The sequence below is a fragment of the Acinonyx jubatus genome, chromosome B3 (assembly GCF_027475565.1).
Source record: "Acinonyx jubatus isolate Ajub_Pintada_27869175 chromosome B3, VMU_Ajub_asm_v1.0, whole genome shotgun sequence".
In the NCBI taxonomy this organism is placed as follows: domain Eukaryota; kingdom Metazoa; phylum Chordata; class Mammalia; order Carnivora; family Felidae; genus Acinonyx; species Acinonyx jubatus.
This window is the reverse complement of record NC_069386.1, coordinates 60,154,413-60,174,866: the sequence shown is the minus strand read 5'-3', so window position 1 is coordinate 60,174,866 and position 20,454 is coordinate 60,154,413. Positions and strand designations below refer to the sequence as shown.

At 55.1% G+C, this 20,454-nt stretch overlaps 2 protein-coding genes across 5 annotated transcripts in view; one reads left to right on the top strand and one right to left on the bottom strand.

The window, feature by feature from the left end:
• Nucleotides 1-103: 103 nt before the first annotated feature.
• Nucleotides 104-20,168, top strand: LOC106968514 (bifunctional peptidase and (3S)-lysyl hydroxylase JMJD7). Of its 4 annotated transcripts, XM_027067000.2 has the most exons (26): nucleotides 104-232; nucleotides 3,809-3,962; nucleotides 4,039-4,292; nucleotides 4,916-4,972; nucleotides 5,444-5,539; nucleotides 5,737-5,813; nucleotides 9,203-9,275; nucleotides 9,579-9,715; nucleotides 9,840-9,971; nucleotides 10,329-10,369; nucleotides 10,572-10,614; nucleotides 10,873-10,927; nucleotides 11,723-11,853; nucleotides 12,099-12,182; nucleotides 12,482-12,519; nucleotides 13,100-13,235; nucleotides 13,885-14,021; nucleotides 14,232-14,454; nucleotides 14,584-14,701; nucleotides 14,997-15,134; nucleotides 15,347-15,451; nucleotides 15,623-15,802; nucleotides 16,152-16,318; nucleotides 16,789-16,975; nucleotides 17,072-17,566; nucleotides 20,153-20,168. In XM_027067000.2, exons 1-25 carry the CDS (start codon nucleotides 169-171, stop codon nucleotides 17,281-17,283), a joined length of 3,039 nt encoding a protein of 1,012 aa, XP_026922801.2. In that variant the 5' UTR covers nucleotides 104-168; the 3' UTR covers nucleotides 17,284-17,566; nucleotides 20,153-20,168. The 4 variants fall into 4 exon arrangements, with proteins under 4 accessions (XP_026922801.2, XP_026922800.2, XP_053080120.1 ...); XM_053224145.1 differs by lacking the exons at nucleotides 104-232; nucleotides 3,809-3,962; nucleotides 4,039-4,292; ... (1 more) ...; nucleotides 5,444-5,539; nucleotides 5,737-5,813 and adding an exon at nucleotides 6,453-7,853; XM_027066998.2 differs by lacking the exons at nucleotides 104-232; nucleotides 3,809-3,962; nucleotides 4,039-4,292; ... (2 more) ...; nucleotides 5,737-5,813; nucleotides 20,153-20,168 and adding an exon at nucleotides 6,453-7,853 and having other exon boundaries at nucleotides 17,072-17,725.
• Nucleotides 18,801-20,454, bottom strand: part of SPTBN5 (spectrin beta, non-erythrocytic 5) — a 46,781-nt gene continuing 45,127 nt past the window's right edge. Inside the window, exons 65-67 of the mRNA XM_053224147.1 lie at nucleotides 19,648-19,698; nucleotides 19,327-19,420; nucleotides 18,801-19,090 (exon numbers count right to left, since the gene is read on the bottom strand). Of these exons, the coding sequence (XP_053080122.1) occupies nucleotides 18,838-19,090; nucleotides 19,327-19,420; nucleotides 19,648-19,698 (398 nt within the window). The 3' untranslated portion in view covers nucleotides 18,801-18,837. The remainder of the gene's footprint in view (nucleotides 19,091-19,326; nucleotides 19,421-19,647; nucleotides 19,699-20,454) is intronic.

The window sequence follows — 20,454 nt, the reverse complement described above, 5'->3', positions numbered from 1 at the left end:
GCACAGCTCCTCTCCCGCCGCTTGGTTAGCAGAATCCGGGTGCGCTGGGGGCGGGGGAGAGGATGGCGCTCCGAGGCCGCGAGGCTCCGCGGCGGGGGGCGGGGGGCGGGGCGCGGCGGGGCGGGGTCTCAAGGGGAGAGCGCGTGGCCGCAGAGCGGCGGCGGCGTCATGGCGGAGGCGGCTTTGGACGCGGTGCGGAGGGAGTTACGAGAATTCCCGGCCGCCGCCAGGGGTGAGTGGGTTCGCGCAGAGACTGCGACCGTCTTGCGTCCACCGCCGGGCTGCCTCAGGACGTGGGCGGGACCTTGGGCATGTGGGGAAGCAGAGTCCGGAGTCGGGTGCGCCCTGGCCCTCCTGGGCCGCCGACACCACATTTCCCCCTAGTTCGTGTTTTCAAGGAGCGCAGACGCTCGTGCACCTAACTCGTTGCTGGCCCCACTGGGATCACTCGTCTGCCCCAACCTCGCTCCTACCCCCGTGCTGGGGCCTCAGCTCCCCTGTTCCGGTGTTCGCAGGTCCTCGTGGCTTCCTGGTGTGTCTTGATTCTACTCCCAAGGTTTGGGCCAGTCTTCACCCTGGTGTATTTCCCACGGTCAACCCGCCCGGAATAATGGGGCAGCCTTCTGTTGCCTGTTGTGACGTCTTGAGGTGGTCAGGTGTTCCCTTTCAGAACCCCAGCTGGAACGCTTTATTCAGGAACATACTTCTCCAAGGTGGTGCAGAGCTTTGGGAAAATTGTGGGCAGCTGTACAAGTAATCACTGGCTCTTCCCCTGGTTGGTTTTTATTTTGCTCTTTCCCTCTCTTCCGTTTTTTTTTTTTTTTTTTTTGTTTTTTTGTTTTGCCATTAATTAACAACACGGGCACAAGGTTTAAAAAGCAACGGATTTATAATGTGAAGTAAGCACCCCTCCCATTCGGGGCCCCAGTTTGAATCCTTCCAGAAATAATGTTTATATCTACACATACACACACGCAGCACTATTTATATTACCCTTCTGTTTACAACTGTTAGTCTGCTAAACACTTTTTTGCACTATTATGTATCTTGAAGACCACCCTATATCCTTCTTCCGCAATCTTTTTCATCTTGTGTACTTGGGGTAATTTACTGAATCAGCCTATTACTGATAGACATTTAGGTCATTTACAGTCTGTCTTTTTGCTAGTGTTGGAACAAATACTAGGAGCACCTCAATACTAAGCACCTCAATGTGTGAGGCTCTGATCAATGTGTTTAGGATACATCAGTGAATAAAATTTCTGCCCTCCCATACCTTACATTCCAAGTGAGGAGACAGATCCTTAACCCTAGTCACACTAAATGAGTAATGAGTAAATTATATAGTAGAAGAAATGGTTTAGAAGATAAGTGTTGTGGGGGAAAAAAAGCAGAATAAGAGGTCTCAGGCCAGGGGTTGAGTGGAGGATATAGGTTGAAATAAGATGGTCAGGGTAGGGAGGCTGCCTTGATAAAGCCACATTCACGCACAGGCTTGTAGAAAGGGAGTGAGCTGTACAGACATCTGAGAGAAGAGCATTGCAGGTTGAGGGCACTGGGGCAAATGCCCTGAGGTAGGAGTGTGCCTGGTGTGTTCATGGAACAGTGAACCTGGAACATGCCAGTGTGCCTGGAGCAGTCATTCTGCGCATGTGTGAATATTTTTATTTTTGATGGTTAAATTTCTAGCAGAAGAATTGTTGGGCCAAAGGAATTGTTTGAATCCCTTTTGAAATTCTCTCACATCAAAGCCTCAGAAGGGAGCAGTAGTCATTATCTACAGGAAGTCTTTTAATTGGTGAGGCAGTAAAAATTCAGTAAGCAGGAAATACAAACGGTGAAAAGAAAGGTAGTTTCCACGCATTTTAAGAATTCCAGTGGGAAAAAAAAAGAATTCCAGTGAGAATAATAGATTTATTGAGCCCCAAATCACCCTCCCAAGATGACTGCTTTGATGGACTGGCATGACTGGGAAGGCCCTTTGCCAGTTTGCTCTCCCTTGCTCCCTTATCTGCTTGGCAGGTACCATCTTACCTCTCTGGCCAGTGAAGCAAGCACATGTTCCAGCTCTTCCCTTTTCCGTTTTCTTGGGCCTACCAGGGTCTTCCCACCCAGTTCTAATTTTTGAGCTGAAGACATTTACTTTTCAACTGAATGCAATGCAAAGATGACTGGCATGGAGACCTCAGAGGTGAAAATTAGTGCAGTGGCTGCCCACTGGGGCCAAGACATTCAGGCTAGATCTCAAGGATGAAACAAACAAAGCAAAGCCCTGTGTACCCTTTATAGATGCCAGGAGAAAGGCATTCCCGTTTGTGGGAGAAGTAGGAACAAAGTTTGGCACCACCTGAGTAGAGAGTGTGGTAAGGGGCAGGCACCAGACAGGAGGAAACCAGACTGGAAAAGTAGGTTGGGCCTGATCATGTATCACCTTGAATGCATGCCAAGGCACATTATAATTTGTAAGGAGTAGTGGTAAGCCATCAAAGGATTTTTTTTTTTTTTTAACTAGGGCTATGACAAGATGAGATTGTATTTTAGGAAGATGATGGGGGCCAGGGTGAGGGATGCTTTGAGAGGGAGTGGAATGAAACCCCAAGGAAACGAGTTAGTTCACTGCAGCAATCAGCCAGTCAGGAGATGTTGGAGACTTTCTTTCAACCATTAAGCCAGTATTTGTTGAGCACCTGCTGTGTGTTAGAGACTATTCTAGGTCCTTGGGGGGTATACCAATGAACAAGATTTGCATCCTTACCCTCATAGAGCTTACATTCTATTGTAGCAAGAGAGATCAATAAACAATTTGGATAAGTGAGATATATAGTATGTTAGGTGGTGATGAATGAAAGAAGGAAAAAAGGAAGAAGGGTAGGATTGTTGGGGACAGGTTACAGTTTAAAAGGGTGGCCAGGGAAGGAAACCTCACTGAAGTGACATTTGAGGGCCCAAAGGAGGTTATTTGAATATGGATACCAGCAGAGGAAAGAAGGAGGGGGTGGTTGGTAGAATCAATAGGACTTAGAGATAATCCATAGGGGTGGACAGAAGTGAGGGAGAAGGAAGAGCCAAAAAGAATAGATTTGTGAGAAGTGATACAGGGCCACTATAGACATCTGTGCAGATGGCACACTGCACAACTATAAATGTACATGGTAGCCTTGGATCTCCTGAGGATGGTGATGCTGTTCAGGAAGATCAAAAACACAGTTCAGCCCTTACTTTTCCTCCTATGGTTTCCTGTAGCATCTTGTTTTCACAGTTAGGTTGTAATCTTCTTGAGATGACAATAGGATCATCCCTTGATACTCTGCATTGGCTAAACCAAGTACTGAGTACATTCTAGAGCTTGGTAAGTATCACTGTTGGAGGGTGCTTTCCAGAGCCTGACTCACCCATACCAGCCTGTGGCCTTGGGGCCTCAGCACCACTCATTCTGGAGTTCTATGTACTGCCTCCATGTTTCCCTTTCCTAATGGATGCCATGAGGTTAGACACTGCAGAGTGGGAAAGCTGTGGGGTTCACTGTATAGGGCTGGACATGGTCCCAAGGAGGGTGTGGGTTGTGGGCTGAGCACCATCCCCTGGTCCATCCTGGTGTGTTTGTGGGTGCTTCATGCTTTCTGCCTTAAATGCTCTCCTCAATTTTCAGTTCCTGGTTGTCCAGGGTCCCTTGGTCATCAGTGGGCATTATCCAGGGATAGTAGTGTGTCTTGCCCAGGGAGGGCATCTTCTACACAGGCATTGGGGCAGCAACTGGGTGCTGTTGGGTTCATAACCCCACCCTACCCCCACCCCTTCTTTCTCTCAGAGCTCAGTGTGCCTCTTGCTGTGCCTTACCTGGATGAGCCCCCCACTCCACTCCACTTCTATCGGGACTGGGTCTGCCCCAATAGGCCTTGCATCATCCGCAACGCCCTGCAGCACTGGCCAGCTTTGCAGAAGTGGTCCTTCCCATATCTCAGGTGGGGGCTGTCCCTGGGGGGATGTTGGGTGATACTTTGTGGTATTTGGACATGGGCTGAAAGTCCTTTCCTCCAGAGCCACAGTGGGCTCCATAGAGGTGAGTGTGGCTGTGACCCCTGATGGTTATGCGGATGCTGTACGAGGGGATCGCTTTATGATGCCTGCTGAGCGTCGCCTGCCCCTGAGCTACGTGCTGGATGTGCTAGAGGGCCAGACCCAGCACCCAGGAGTCCTCTACGTGCAGAAGCAGTGCTCCAACCTGCTTACCGAGCTGCCCCAGCTACTGCCTGATCTAGAGTCCCACGTGCCCTGGGCCTCCGAGGCACTGGGTGAGTGGAGGCAGGGGCTGGGTAGGGAAGAAATGGGAAGGACAAGCAGGAGTCAGCCCTGCTTGCTGCTTCTTCCTTTGGTGATGACTTGGCCCATACTCTTGGCCCCTCAGGTTCAGGTGCTATGCACTAAATGCTCAAGTCTCTAGGCCACAACTTTGTTTTTGTTTTTGTTTTTAATTTATTTATTTGTTTTGAGAGAGAGAGAGAGAGAGAGAGACAGCATGAGTGGGGGAGGGGCAGAGAGAGAGAGAGGAAGAGAGTGAGAATCCCAAGCAGGATCCACAGCCAGTGCAGAGGCCCACACGCGGCTTGAACTCATGAAACTCCAAGATCATGGCCTGAGCCGAAACCAAGAATTGGATACTTAACTGACAGCCACGCAGGCGCACCTCCAGGCCATGACTTTGCATTGAACTACTGGACATTGTCACCCTTCTTCTCCCACAGGGCAGGAGGCTCCTTCTGGAGCTGGCCCTCCTCTGCCCCTTCTCTCTGTTCTCTCCCTGTGAGCTCCCTGGTTCCCCCAAGGTTCTGGTCCAGCATCACTGTATGGTGGTTATTCCCAGCCTGGCCTTCGAGGATGGTCCCTTTTGACTTGATCTCTTACCTCTGACCTGCAGGGAAGATGCCTGATGCTGTAAACTTCTGGCTGGGGGATGTGGCTGCAGTGACATCCTGTAGGTATCAGGGGAATACAGAGGTGGGGGAGGAGGGAAGAGGAGGTCAAGAGTGGAAGGTTGGGTCTGGACGGAAGTTTGACTGTTTTCTAAGATTTATTCTGGGGTTCTGGGGTTTGGGTGTAACAGAGCGCCTCCTGATAGCTCAGATTGGGGAGGGTCCCCATGGCAGTGGGGCGTGGAGGAGACTGTTTCTTCTAGGTCTCCAGAAAGCTCTCCTGAAGGGCAGCTAGGTCGGGGTAAACTCAGGAAAACTGTTTGCTTGGATTCCCCCCTTGGTAGAGATGAATGTCAAGCAAATGTCAAGTCCCTGATGGAATTCTGCCTGACTCCTTGGCATCCCCTCAAGCCAGCTTTGACTTTGTGTGATCTTCTGTTACACCACCTGTCACATCTGTCTTGTGGCCATTTGTCCCCTCCTGTGTCCTGCCCCTCATAACCTTGCCCACTGGGCCTTCTTTGTATTGGCAGTACATAAGGACCACTATGAGAACCTCTACTGCGTGGTCTCTGGAGAGAAACACTTCCTGCTACATCCACCCAGTGACCGGCCCTTCATCCCCTATGGTAGGGGACTCAGCCCTCAGGGGCTGGGGGACAGGTGGCCCAAAGTAGAGGGAGGGCAACAAGGGCCCCGGGCAGGCTGGTGTGCCAGGCCGGAGGTGTGGGCACAGTGTTTCCACTGCACTCAGGGAACAAAGGGGAGGAACTGGCAAGCTGCAGGCCACTTGAGTGTCCCTGTACCTTTCTCCTTCTGGTTTCAGAGCTATACACACCAGCAACCTACCACCTCACTGAAGAGGGCTCCTTTAACGTGGTGGATGAAGAGGCCATGGAGAAGGTATCTGCCTTGTTCCTGGGACCTGGGGAGGGAGAAGGGTAGGAACCGTGTCTCTGAGAAGGCACAAAAGAGCTGGAGAGGTGGCACCTTAGTCTGAAAAATCCCTAAGTCTGGGCCTTCCCAGTGCTGAACAGGGCAGAGCTCATGGTGTTTACCTTTCGAAGGGACAGAGCTGGAGGGCCGGGGGCTTTGGGACTGTTCCCTGGCATCCACTGTATCCCCAGGTACCCTGGATCCCACTGGACCCATTGGCTCCAGATCTGGCCCGGTACCCCAGTTACGGTCAGGCCCGGGCCCTTTGCTGCACCGTACAGGCCGGTGAGATGCTCTATCTGCCGGCCCTGTGGTTCCACCACGTCCAGCAGTCCCATGGCTGCATTGCTGGTGAGGAGCTGCCCAGTAGAGCTGCTGGGGGATGGGTTTGGGAGGCAGTAGGTTTGGAGGGGGACCTTCATGCTGAGGTCTCCATTCTCCCCACAGTGAACTACTGGTATGACATGGAGTATGACCTTAAGTACAGTTACTTCCAGCTGCTTGACTCCCTCACTAAGGCCTCAGGCCTCGACTGATGGAACCCTGGTGAACGTTGCCAACGACAAGTGGTGGAAAAGGTCGTGTCCCTCCCAGGCCAAGTCGCTTCCAGAGGCAAACTGGAGTCAGAGTCTGCTGACTCCTGGCCCAGCTCAGCTTGGAATCTGCATTGGAGGATTTGGGGAGGTGATCTGGAGGTCCAGGAGGTGCCAGGCAGGTCTGGGTGTGAGCTCCCAGGAAGTTACCACACAGGTGAGGCAGCTGCCTGTACTGGAGGAGGAGTGGGACTTCTGGTGCAGCCTCTTACCAGCACCGTGGGCGACTTACCACCTTGGAGCATTGGTGTCCTGTCTGTAAAACAGAGACAATGATGGGTCCTACCCCTTGGGGTGTTGTGAGGCTTGGAGAGAGATCTTTAAGGACCATAAGGGGTTGGCACAGAAGAAGTGTTCAATAAAAGGTGGCTTTGATTCATGTGTGCTGAGACTCCCTCTTGAAGTTGCCTTCTGTGGTCTGGTGAGGGCTGGAAGGTTCAGGTAAACATTTCAAGGTGACCCTGATTGGGGGCGAGGCCTGGGTCCAGGCTTGGGACTGAGGACCTCTGCTGCCAACTCCCATGATAGCCACTGCAGCCCCTCTCAGGGCAAGCGGGTCTCATTTTAACTCTGGTGCAGACCTCCCTGTGTCGGCCTCTAAAGCTGTGCCTAGCTTTGCTCTGGCCTTGTTTGCTCTCCTCCACCTCCAGGGAAGCTGGTGGGGTCTGGTGCCGAGGGTCACCCCTGTTTCTTCCACAACAAGCATAGGTAGGAGGGGACAGAAACCCCTGCCCATCCCCGCCTCAGGGTCTCCACACACTCAGACTCCCTCCCTCCCTGCACCAACCCAGACCTGGAAGAGCCCCTTTCCCGGAGAGCCACTCAGAGGCCTCATCATCCTAGCCACCCGGCGCCGAGGGTGGAGGCAGCCAGGCACGGGGCTTGGGAGGGCTCTTTTCGTGAAACAAACCTCGCCCCTGCCAGGCGGTGATGGACCTGGGGCACCGGCTTCACATTAGCCAAGTGCTTCAGTCAGGGCTGGGCATTCCTGTCCTACAGGCACCGGAGGTTGTGAAAGACCCTGTGACAGGGGACAAGGCTTATCCACTTGGTGCTGCCCTGGGTCCACTCCCTGCTTTCCAGATGTCAGTGGGCCTTCTAGGTCCAGGCACAAGAGCAGGGTTGGGTGGGGTAGGTGCTGATGGTAACGCCTAGAGGGGAATGGGTCTTCATGGGTGGTAGGCCCCCATTACAGGGGCCATGTAGGTTTAAGGTTCCTCATTTCCTTGATAGGTGGCTTGTCCTGGAGTGAGTGTGAGGCTTGGGTGGAGCGGAGGCGGTTGGGAGGGACCAGGGAGGAGCTTGGGGCCAACTGGCACATTGTTGGCTCTGCGTTAAAAAGCCGACAGTCTTCGGTCCTGCACCCACTGCCTGTCATTTGTGGCTCTTGAGGACTGTCTGTCTCATGGCTCTGGTAAGACCTGCTGGGGCCCTGGGTCCCCAGGCTGACCTTTGTTCCCTCTGGGGTCTGGTTAATGCTGATTCTTAAGAGGAGCTGTGGGTTTCCACAGGTGTAGAGAGGGGAGTTTGCCAGACTTGGTCCAGGGTGGTGAGCAGAAGCCAGGGAACGGGCCGGGTCTTGGGATAAGGGTCATCCTGAGTTCTTCCTGCCCTAGAGATGGGCTCCAGGCAGAGTTCTCAGGGCCATGGATTTGGGCTACTGTCCTGGGGTCCCAGAAGGAAGTGGCTGCTCGGGTGCTCTTGACTCAGTTGCTTGGAGGGTGGGGGCCCCAGGGCAGACACTGACAGATGAGCTTCCCTGGCTCTGCCCTTCAACTCCATCCATCAAGACCCTTCTGAGGCAGGGCTGAAGGCCAGGATTAGTTGGCACAGGCTTTCCTGGCACACTTGCCATGGTTTATATCCCTAGACTCATGATTGTGGGTTTGGATGGACCTGCTTGGGGGTCCTGTTTAGCCTGACCTGTAGCACCTGGAGGACTTGAAAACCTGTGTGTGGTCTGAGTTGCTAACTGCTGTTCATAGTCAAGCAGAGAGCCCATTTCCAGAATTGAGTCCTGGCCAGGGGTGGAGAGGCTGAAAACCAACTCTGTGTTCCTCACTTCTACCTCTCCAGATACAGGGTTTGCTTAACCAGAACATGCCTCCGTTTAAGCTGCTCAACCAGGGGAGCAGCCCCACCAAAGGGCCCATGGCCAGGCTGGGTCCTGACATGCCTCTTCCCCTCCCTCTGTAGCCTTATATTCTGCTGTTTCCCCCTCCCCCCTGCCCGCCCCATCACGGGCCTCCTGCCAACTAAGACCGCCTCAAGGCAGCTTAGCAAGGGGTAGCTGGAAATATGGGGTGGAAAGATTTAAAAGACACTAAACCGTAGCTAGAAGCAAGCAAGCTGTGGGGTAGAGAGCATGAGTCGAGCCGTCCTGGTGCAGTCTTGGCCCTGGACCTCAGGCCAGTGACTATGTAGGCTTTCTGTCTTTCTGTGCTTCAGTTTCCTTGTGGGATTGGTCATAATTAGTCCCTACACACAGCATAGTTGTGTGATTAAAGAAGTTAATGTACATAAAGCCCTTGGGCCAGCGCCGGCCCAGAGTGTTGTGTAAGTGTTGGCAGGCATCATCAGTAGATACCATAGCCTCCTTTCCATTTAGAGCTCTGATGGGTGGAGGGCAGCCATGTGGCTGGGAAGGGCTGATCCCTTTGGTTCAGAATTAGTCCTGGAGGGGGTACTCTGGCCTCTTCTTTGGTCCTTGTTGGCTTTGGGCCCAGCAGCCTGCAGCAAGCCTGACCTGTCCCTCCTCTGCAGGCAAAGGTGCCTGGGACCTGCCTGCTCACCATTCGTGTCTTGCAGGCCTGTGGCCTGCCCTCGAAGGACCTAGGTGAGTGCTGGGCCCAGGGAGGACAGTGGTTCTGGAACTGGATTCAGACTGGGACAGGGCAGTGGGAAGAGATACAAGTAGGGCTGGGCATGCAAGGGTCCTGGAGAGGGTGCCGAGAGGAGGTGCTGGGTGGAATGTGGGATTGTGCCTCAGCTTCTTGCTCTTCCTGCCTCCCGACTCAGTCCCATTCTGAGGGTCTTCAGGCCTCCCAGGGCTGCCTATAATGGAAGGTCATGGACTCTGGGAAGCTGGGCTGGGTAAGGCTCTTGGCTGTCAGCAGGCACTTGTCCCTTCTTCCTGCAGTAACCCCCTCTGACTGCTATGTGAGTCTGTGGCTGCCCACGGCCTCTAGCCATAGGCTGCAGACACGCACGGTCAAGAACAGCAGAAACCCCATCTGGAATCAGAGCTTTCGCTTTCGAATCCACAGCCAGCTCAAGGTGGGCCAGGTGTCAGCCCCTGCCCTGCCCGTTGTCCCTGCCAGCCCTTGCTTTCTGCCATGGCCCCACTCACCTTCCTATCCCACTCCTCCTTCCTGCAGCCCCTTACTCTGTTCCCTTCCAGAATGTGGTGCAGCTGCAAGTCTTTGACCAGGACCTCCTGACCAATGATGACCCCGTGTTGTCGGTGCTATTTGACGTGGGGACTTTGCGAGCTGGGGAGTTCCGCAGAGAGAGCTTCTCACTGAGCGCTCAGGCAAGGCTGTGCCCAGGGCAGTGGAAAGCCTCAGCCCAGGGAGGGGAGATCCTTTGCAGGGGAGCTGCGTACATGGCCCTCTTTTCCAGTGAGTGGCCCAGGCTTCCGTGGCATCCAGAGGTTACTGTCAGCCAGGAGTTGCTGTCCACAGGAATAATCCCATCCTTCACCCTCTTTCTTGGCCCCTCAACCAAGGGCAGCTTTTGGGAGCTACCCAGAGAAAGTGGACAGAGCAGGGTGGAGTTGGACATTGGCTCTCACCACCTCTCAGGCCCCAGCAGCCCCACTTGGCATGTGTGTTGAAATCTACACTCACAGTCCTCAACCTCTCTAACTTTGTTTTCTTCCTCTCTCCAGGGTGAGGAGCGGCTAGAAGTTGAATTTCGGCTACAGAGACTGTGAGTCAGGGGCCACTGGGCACTTCTTGGGTGGGAGTGCTTCTTTTGGGGAAGGGCAGAGTCCAGTGCACCCAGAGCGTGCCCAGAACTGACACCCTTCCCTCTGAGACATCCAGTGGTGGTAGAGGAATGCCGTGGCCCTTTGAGGGGTGAGAACCTGGGAGCCTGGGCTTGCACTGAGGGTCACTGGTGCCCTTTTCAGGACAGACTGTGCTGAGCAGCTTGTCACCAATGGCATTCTGGTGGTAAGTCGAAGCTCCTCCCTCATGCCATCTGCTATCCCCCTCCCTGAAGCTTGGGCTTCCCTTGGAGATTCATGGGTAGAACTGAGTTGGGGGGGGTCCCTGGGATTTTGGTTCCTTAAGAGGATACAACCTCAGGCAAATGGTTGGTGACTCAGGGCCAAGGTAATAAAGTGCTGAGGACCAAAACTAGGGTATTGGGAGGTGGGGGCCTCTAACAGGGCAGGGGTTCAAGTCTGAGGGGCTTTTTTAATGACTCAGGCCCGGGAGCTCTCTTGCTTGCATGTTCGACTGGAGGAGGCAGGGGACCGGAAGGGTAAGTCTCCCACCTACCAAGATAACCCCCAGCCCTCTGCCCTTGTCCTCCTCTTTCTTTTTTTTCTTTTTAATTTTTTTTTTTTCAACGTTTATTTATTTTTGGGACAGAGAGAGACAGAGCATGAACAGGGGAGGGGCAGAGAGAGAGGGAGACACAGAATCGGAAACAGGCTCCAGGCTCTGAGCCATCAGCCCAGAGCCTGACGCGGGGCTCGAACTCCCGGACCGCAAGATCGTGACCTGGCTGAAGTCGGACGCTTAACCGACTGCGCCACCCAGGCGCCCCTCTTTTTAATTTTTTAATGTTTATTTATATTTGAGAAAGAGACAGTGTGCCAGTGGGGGAGGGGCAGAGGGAGACGGAAACAGAATCTGAAGCAGGCTCCAGGCTCAGAGCTGTTCTCACAGAGTCTGACTTGGGGCTTGAACTCATGAACTGTGAGATCATGACTGGAGCCGGAGTTGGATGCTTAACCAACTGAGCCACCCAGGTGCCCCTTGTCTTCCTCTTTCTATGGGGATCTTAGAAGGGACCTTACATTAGCTGCCCTAGACTTTCATAGGCAGTGGTAGAGATTAGGGGCAAATCCATGCTGGGGCTCCCCAGGACCTGTGTCTCCTTAGTCCTTGGAGAGGCTGTGATGGGGGCTCCATCTCTGAGCCTTGGCCTGTGCCAGTCCTCCTCCTCGGGGTGGGGGGAAAGTACCCTTCAGGCCCCTTATGCAAGACATTCTTGGGCCTTTGTGGGCCAGGATCTTATTCCCAGCCCCTCTGCTCTGGTTCCTATTTCCAGAGTCCGGGGGAAGAGTTCAGCTCATGGTTCCTGGGTCCTGTGAGGGTCCGCAGGAGGCCGCTGTGGGTGCTGGCTCCTTCTGCTTCCATTGCCCGGCCTGCTGGGAGCAGGAGCTGGATATTCATCTGCAGGTAGTGTGCTGCTGAGGTGGGGCCTGCAGAGTCTTTCTCCCTTTTTCTTCTAGCCGGTCCTTCTGCTCATGCTGAGCCCCTCACCCCCTCACTCCCTGGCAGAATCAGGCACACTGGGAAGAGTATGGGGTCGAGGTTGGCCTCTTGTCCCTCTTCCTGCTGCTGCTTGTCACTCCCTGGGGCAATGGGTGAGATCGCTGCTGGAACAGAAGTGATTCTTAGGTTTTCTTTCATCCTTCCTACAGGATACCCCCCAAGAGCACCTGAAGGTGCCCCTGAGGGCCTTGCCCTCTGGGCAGGTGGTGAGGCTTGTCTTCCCTACGTCCCAGGTACTTGATCACCCGGAGGAAGAATGCCAGAAGCGTAGGCAGGGCTGGGCCCCATGCCTTATAGGGGGCCTGCGGTGGTAGGAGCTTCAGTCTTAGGGTCATGCCCTGTACAAGTGCTGAGCCAGGTTCTGAGGAGAGAGGGGTCCTCTGAGCAGAGCTGCTTTGAAGCCTCAGACCTTGTCCCTGTGGAGATGGCCGGAGGCCGGAGGGAGCATGGGAGCATCATAGGGTGTGGCTCAGGCCAGGATGAGAGGAACATGGTGGCCAACTTTTGTGACTGAAGTGTTCATGGTTTTTAGGAACCCCTGATGAGGGTGGAGCTGAGAAAAGAAGACGGGTGAGAGCTGGCTAGTCCCGGGGAGAGGGCGTGGGGGAGAGCAGGCAGGCACCTGCACTTGAACTTGAGGCACACAGAGGGCCAGGAAGCCACAAGAGAGAAATCATGCTCCCTTTGGGTGGTGGCGATTGTGGGTGGACCGTAGCTAATAATCTTCATGAGACAAGAGAAGTCACCCATCCTGGCCCTTCTTCACATGCCTGGAAGACTAGCCACGAAGAGGTGGGAACACTGTTTCTTGTCTCCGCTGGAGTCATTTTTGGGTGGGTAATGGAGAGAAGCTGAGAGGTGGAAGTAGATCTGTGGTGGTGGGTCCCACCCGGGGGCCTTTTTAGGCACCAGCATTTATAGTTGTGGGAATCCATTTTCTTGCATTCCCCAAGTGTCCCCACCTGGGTCTAGGTGCACCTTCTCTCCATCATACCCACACATGTCACGCTTCTGTCCAGACATGGGCAGGAGTGTGGTTTGGGGAGAGGAGAGAGAGATTGAGAAGTGGGCTTCTCAGGTGAGGCAGACCCGGCTTCCTTTTCTGTAATGAGGCCGGGAGCTGCCTGATGGTTCCTTCCTTCCCACCCAGACCCAGGGAGCTGGCTGTGCGGCTAGGCTGCGGGCCCTGTGCCGAGGAGCAGGCCTTTCTGAGCAAGAGGAAGCAGGTGGTGGCCAAGGCCCTGAAGCAGGTCCTGCAACTGGATGAAGACTTACAGGAAGATGAGGTCTGTGGGCTGGGCTGCCTTGGATGGGCATCCTCAGTCTTCCTCGAGCCCAGAGCTGACTGTTTCCTAACCAGACCGGAGCTTGACCCTGCCTCTTACCTACCTGCCCTGCTGTGCCTTCCTCTCACTTGATGTTCTTGGCAGCCTGATGCCATCAAATGCAGAGCATTGCATGAGGCACCTGGACCTTATAAGCTGCCCCATTGGGCTAGGTTTCCTTCTCACTTTTTTTTTTAAGTTTATTCATCCATTTTGAAATGGAGACAGTGTGAGTGGGGGAGGGGCAGAGAGCAAGAATCCCCAGCAGGCTCTGTGTTGTCCTCACAGAGCCCAAGGAGGGGCTTGAACCCATGAAACCGTGAAATCGTGACTTGAGCCGAAACCAAAAGTCAGACTCTCAACTGACTGAGCCAGCCAGGCACCCCCTTTCTCATTGTTTCTTGATTTTTGGTCTGGTCCAGGTTTTGGGACTTGGGTCCCATCTGACTCATCAGTGAGCCATGTAGCCTGAGGGCAGCCTGCTGGGGTCAGATCAGCTTGGGACACCTTCTAGGGAAATGACTTCTCCTAATAAGAGGGAAAGGGGTGGATGTTTGGGAGACTACAGCCCTGATCAGACCTTGACTAACCTGGCTATCCTCTCTTCCAGATCCCCGTGGTAGCTGTTATGGCCACTGGTGGTGGGATCCGGGCGATGGTTTCCCTGTATGGGCATCTGGCTGGCCTGAAGGAGCTGGGTCTCTTGGATTGCATCTCCTACATCACAGGGGCCTCTGGCTCTACCTGGTGAGCTGGCAGCACGTTGAGTGCAGGAGTTTGGGGGTGGCAGTCGTAAGGCTGTTGTGGACCCCATAGGCACCTCCGACCTAACTGGGAGAAAGGATGTGCCAGAGAGGAACGTGCTTGGGGGGACCATTGGAAGGTACCTGCTAGTCTGTTGTTCTAGGATAGAGAGTCCAAGGTATGCGATGACCTCCTGGGCTTTGGCTTTCCCAGGGCTTTGGCCAACCTCTACGAGGACCCAGAATGGTCTCAGAAGGACCTGGCAGGGCCCACCGAGTCACTGAAAACACAGGTGACCAAGAGCAAGTTGGGCGTGCTTGCTCCCAGCCAGCTACAGCAGTACCGGCAGGAGCTGGCCGAGCGTGTCCGCCTGGGCCACCCGCCCTGCTTCACCAACCTGTGGGCCCTCATTAGTGAGGCCCTGCTGCACGATGAGGTACAGGGGGGGCGGGTGTGTGGCCAGGGCATGGTTCAAAGATGGGGAACCGCCCTGGGCAGCAGAGATGGGAAAGGCCCCAGGCACCAGAAAGCACAACTTTAGGTTCAAATCCTCTCCTTCTACCAGCCCCATGACCATACTCTCTCAGACCAGAGAGAGGCCCTGAGTCAAGGCCAGAACCCTCTGCCCATTTACTGTGCCCTTAACACCAAGGAGAAGAACCTGACCACCTTTGAATTTGCTGGTGAGTAGCTCCGAGTGGAGACGTGTGATCTCGCAGCTGGCAGGGTGCCTGTGTGTAGGAGATGGGTGTTACACCCTCCCCTTCTGGGCCAGGTCCCATGCCTTCCAGAGATTATTAATCATCCTACCAGAGTCACTCAGGCTTTGGGATGGGGGTGGGCCTTTAGGTCCATGCTCAGGGTGCCTGTAACCAGCCTGAGCCTCTAGGTCCCCAGGCTTCCCTGGTGTGAAGCCTGTGGTAGTTGAGGGTCCTGGAGTTCTGAGCCCCGCAGTGAAGCTGTGTGGTCTCCTCGCAGAGTGGTGTGAGTTCTCCCCCTATGAGGTTGGCTTTCCCAAGTATGGTGCCTTCATCCCCTCCGAGCTCTTTGGCTCTGAGTTCTTCATGGGGTGCCTGACCAAGCGGCTTCCTGAGTCCCGAATCTGCTTCCTGAAAGGTGAGAGGCCTGGGAGGTTAGGGAAGCGGAGATAGAGGGGAGAACGGGCCTGGCGAAGATGGCAGCCCCCCCCCCCCCCAAACCCACCCTCAGCTCAGTCATGGGGATGCTTCCCAGTCTAGGATGGGCCGTGGGCAAGAGTCAGATTGTGATTGGGTGGGGGCTCTCTCCCCCTCATGTCCTTTCTGTTCCTCTTGTGTCCCCTTTCTCAGGTATCTGGAGCAATCTGTATGCAGCCAGCCTCCAGGACAGCTTATACTGGGCCTCAGAGCCCAGCCAGTTCTGGGACCGCTGGGCACAGGATCAGGCCAATTTGGGTGGGTGCCTGGGCTCCTTGTGAGCAAGTGGAGAGGCCCCCACAGGGGCTGGATCTGGAGGATGGTGGGGGTGGCTCTCAGGCCTTTGGGAGTCTACAGAAGCTGGGGTAAAAGTTTAGGGGTCCCAATTTCCTAAAAGATGCCCTACTTTCCCCCTTCTTAATTGAGCAGACAAGGAGCAGGTTCCTCTTCTGAAGATAGAAGAGCCTCCCACGGGGACCGGCAAGATTGTTGAGTTTTTTACTGACCTTCTGACACGGCGCCCACTGGCCCAGGCCACACATAATTTCCTGCGTGGTCTTCAGTTCCACAAAGACTATTTCCAACAGCCTTACTTCTCCACCTGGAAAGGTATCTCTTCTCTCTCTGGTCCCAGCTTTCTATGGGCTGCCCATGACCACCTGAGCTTTGGGTCCCTGGTCCAGACATCCACACTCTCCAACCCGTGGGCCCCAAGCTCCTTTGAGCTTAGTTCACTGGGCTGCTTGGATCAGCTACCCTTTTTCCTCTCATTTGTGGATCAGGGCCCATCTGTGGCATCTTGGGAAGTGACAGGCCTACTTTTGGTGGGAGAGAAGAGGGACCAGAGGGCAGAGTCGGATTCTGCCAGTAGCAAGGAACTAGCATTAGGCCAGAGGGATCTGGTGGCCTCAGCACCAATGATAGCTGCTTTTCCACCCCATTCCCTCAACTTTTCCAGCCACCAAACTGGATGGGCACCCCAACCAGCTGACACCTGCAGAGCCCCATCTTTGCCTGCTGGATGTTGGCTACCTTATCAACACCAGTTTCCCACCCCTTCTGCGGCCCACACGGGATGTGGACCTCATCCTGTCACTGGATTACAACCTCCAAGGAGCCTTTCAGGTGAGCCGGGGGCAGACGTGGGAGACCGTGCTGCCTTAGGCCTGGCCTGACATCCTGGCTCCTGCCTCTGGGGATGTCTGCCTTGGAGTCTAGTATGTGGTCCAGCCTCCCTGAGGGGCTGTGACACTCTGTGAACTGTGGCTCCTGTGAATTTACCACTAGGGGGACTTATTCTGCTCAGGAAGCCAGATGGAGAAGGAGCTGGTGATGCCCCTTTGTGGCACCTGCCACCTCCATTCAGTCTAGACCTCTGGATTCTTCTGCTCTGAGTTTTTGTGTTGGTCCGGTGAAGGTTTTTGCAGAACCTGGGAGCAGTTAGCCCCGCGCAGCTGAGGGGTTGGAGCCCCTTCCTCAGTCCGGCCCGGTGCCAGGGGGTCTGAGTTGGTGTCCAGGTCCCACGCATCCCAGCTGACCCCCACTGGCCCAGTGTTGGGGCCCAGCCATCTGACACCACTTCTGCTGCCCTGCAGCAACTGCAGCTCCTGGGCCGGCTCTGTCAGGAGCAGGGCATCCCTTTCCCACCCATCTCCCCCAGCCCAGAGGAGCAGCGCCAGCCTCCGGAGTGCTGCTTGTTTTCTGATCCAGACTGCCCTGATGCCCCAGCGGTGCTGCACTTCCCTCTGGTGGATGCCTCCTTCCGGGAGTACTCGGCCCCTGGTGAGCCCCTCCATCCTGTCTCTCCACAGTGCACCCCTCCCCCCCCACCTCCCCTGTGCATGTCCTGTCCCTGCCCTGCTACCCTGTCTCCACTAGGCATCCAACGGACACCTGAGGAGAAGGGGGCCGGAGAGGTGAACCTGTCTTCATCCAACTCTCCCTACCACTACTCGAAATTGACCTACAGCCCAGAGGACATGGACAAGCTGCTCCGCCTGACACATTACAACATCTGCAACAACCAGGAGCAGCTGCTGGAGGCCCTGCGTGGAGCTGTGCAACGGAAGCGCCGGCAGCACCGGCCGTAGTGATGGCGCTGCCCGGCCGGGACTCCCTGCTCCCCTCCCGACACTTTGTCAGACTCACTCCCTGTCCACCTGGATGAGTCGGGCAGAGACCGTCATCACCAACAGTTCCAGAGCCTCCGCAGCCTGGATGGCCCTGGCCCCCTCGCGCTCTGAGGGGCTCCGCCAAGATATGTGCCTGGCCCTACCCACATAGGGCCCTGCAGCCACCAGCACCCTCTCCACATACTTGCAGGTAGGTTGAAGGTTTTAAAAGGGCTGAGAGCCCTGTGTCCTCAGGCTGGAGGTGGTTTCCTCTTCAAGGAGAACATTCAGAGGTGGCCAGAGGTAGACCTGGGGGCCGTTACTGACCATATTTGCAAAAGCGTTCAAAGCTATGTGACCCTTTCCCTTGCTACTTTGAATAGTTGTACAGAGTGAAATAGAGCGGTTTATGTATCACAGAGGATCATATAATGTGAGATGTTAATGGGTTTTCTGTCGTTGCTGCCAAGAAGAGACAGGTCATGCCATGCTCCTGGTTGCACATAGCAAGGACTGGTTTGAACATCTCCCCAGGGGTACCTCACCGAGCTAGACAGCAGGTCAGTCCAAACCTCCCCTGAAGAGAAGGCCATGTCTGCCCTGCTGGAGCCACGCTCTCCAAGCAGGGAGGCGGCCAGTTTGGCCTGGGCAGGGGTGGGGTGGTGGTGGAGGGAGTCTCTGCTACTGGAGCCCTGGCCGTGCACAGGTGAGCAGACTCCCTGGCAGTGACACAGCACCCCTGTCCCACGGTGGGGATAGCCACCCCCAGGATCTGAGGAGCCAGAGGCAAGTCCTAATGGCATAACCTCAGCAAGTTGTGACCTTGGTGAAGGCTGCCTCTTAACAAGGAACCGTCTATTCCAGAATTTGGTCCTGAGGGGCCTGGCAGCAGCGTCTCATTCTGTTCCCCTAGAGGCTGTCCTTGTTTGTAGCCTCGAGGTTTGGTGCCATCTCAGGGTTTGCTTCAGGGCCCAGACCTGTTGGGAGAACAAAGAAGCAGAGTGAAATTAGGGCCTAGCCTCCCCAGAATCTTTGTCGAGCACTGGTATGCAAGGGCTCTGGCCTCCCTTGGAACTAATGTTGACGTGGATCCTGGAAGCTGACAGGCAGCTGCAGGAGTGACAGTGGGGTATGGGGCATATGGGAGAGGACTGGGTCTTGTGGCCGAGCTCCCTGTGTCTGCTCTCACCCAGTGATTCTCAGGCCCTGTCCTGAGCATGGGGCTAGAGTCACAGGAGAAGAAATGATTGCCCTGGTAGCCTTAGAAGCCACCATCCAGGATCAAGCCTATTCCTTCAGCAACATGTGCTCTGAAGCCTAAAGTGGAGCCCGAGGGCCCTGCGGGACGGGCTTGCAGAACTGCCAGAGACCATACCCGCGGCTGCCCTCCGCTGTGCTGTGAGTGCCCCTCAAGCCCAACAGGGTGGGGTCTGTCTCTGCCCACTCTAGGACAGTAAGGCTTTCCTTTCGCATTGGAGCAGGGAAGGGCAGGCAAAGAGCAGGGTACGGCTGTCCTGCAACATGGCTTCTGTCTTAGGAAGAGGAGACCAAGGGGTGAGAGAGGTGGGAGCCCTGGAGGACAGAGCCAGGCAGGCTTTCTAGCATGTGCAAAGGGACCCCTGAGGGGCCTGTACCTTGGGCTTGGCCTGGGCAGGAAAGGCGGTGGGAGCCTTGGGCAGGTTCCTGGGCAAGGCCAGCAGCCTGCAGCAACTCCATGGGCTGCAGCTGACCGTCAGCACTCACATGCGGCTCCCTCCCTGAGGTGGTCAGGGGCCAGCCTTGGAAGCTGTGGGGAAGAGGAGCCTCAGGGCCTGGACTCTGTTGCCATTACTGAGTGAGCAGAGGTTTACACCAGGTGAGGCGGTGCTAGGGTTTTCTATTGCTGAGGGTCTCAAATATGGGCGTTACCCCTCACCCTAGCAGTGCAGGTCTGAGTCTCTGGCTCTTGGGCTTGAGAGGGCAGCATCTGTGCCAGTGATGGGGCTCAGGACTCGAATCTGCCCGTATACCCAGCTGTCCTACCTGAGCAAGGCGGCTGTCTTGGGCGCCCTCTCAGCAGTGGGCTCAACAGTGAAGCCCAGAGGTCTGGCTCGGTGCTCCAGGCTCAGACAGTGGGCTGCAGAGCACAGAGAGAACAATGGTGAGCCTGGCCCAGATGCTAGGCCCTCTGCAGACAGCACACTTCCCTGCATGTTTGCATCTCTGTTGAAATCCTAACCCCCAGGTGATGGTATTGGGAGGTGAGTAGGTCATGAGGGTGGAGGCCTGACCAAAGAGTAACCTTGCCCCTTCAACCAAGTGAGGATACAGCAAGAACTAGGACACCCACAAGACGACTCTTACCAGACATGCAGTCGGCTGGTGCCTTGCTGTTGGACTTCCCAGCTTCCAGAACTGTGAGAAATAAACGGTTCTTGTCTGTAACCTGCTCAGTCTGGTGTTTTTGTGAAAAGCAGCCCACACAGACTAAGCTACAACTGCTGCAGGAGGCTCTGTACACACCAGGAGGGGTGGTGCAGGCCCACCAGTGCACCCCATCTCCTAGAAGGCTGAGCACAGGTGGGCTAAGAAAGGCTCAGCCTGGAGGAGATCCAAGATCCCTTTGGGATTCTGGAAGGACAGGCTCAGAGAGATCCCAGGGGGCCCGAGACTGAGGAATGGAGCCAAGAACCCAGAGAGACTGGAAGAACAGGAAGGGACTCCCACCTGGGCAGTGACATGACCGGAATACACTGTCCAGGTGGAGCCTGTCAAACCACATGGACCAAGAGATTCCCGGTGCAGGGGTGCTTTCCAGGCATCCCTTGTGATAGAAGTGGGTTTGGCCGTTGTCCGTAGATACCCCAAGGGCAGAACATTCAGAGCTATTGAGGACTGAAAGGTTCGAGAAGGTCCCAGGGTCGCACAACAAGCCTAGGAACACTTGGGTGTCAGAGAGGCACACTCCACAAAGGGGGTGGGAAAGGACCAGGAGGCAGCCAACAGGTCAAACATGGCCCTACTTCTACTACAAATTAGCTGTGTGATCTTGGGCAAGTTGTTTACCCTTTCTGGGCCTTAAATTCCTTTTCTCAAAGTCCCACTCACCTCTCCGGCTGTAGAGAGGATGGTACCTCTATAGCCTGAGAGGATGTAGGAAACCACAGCCTG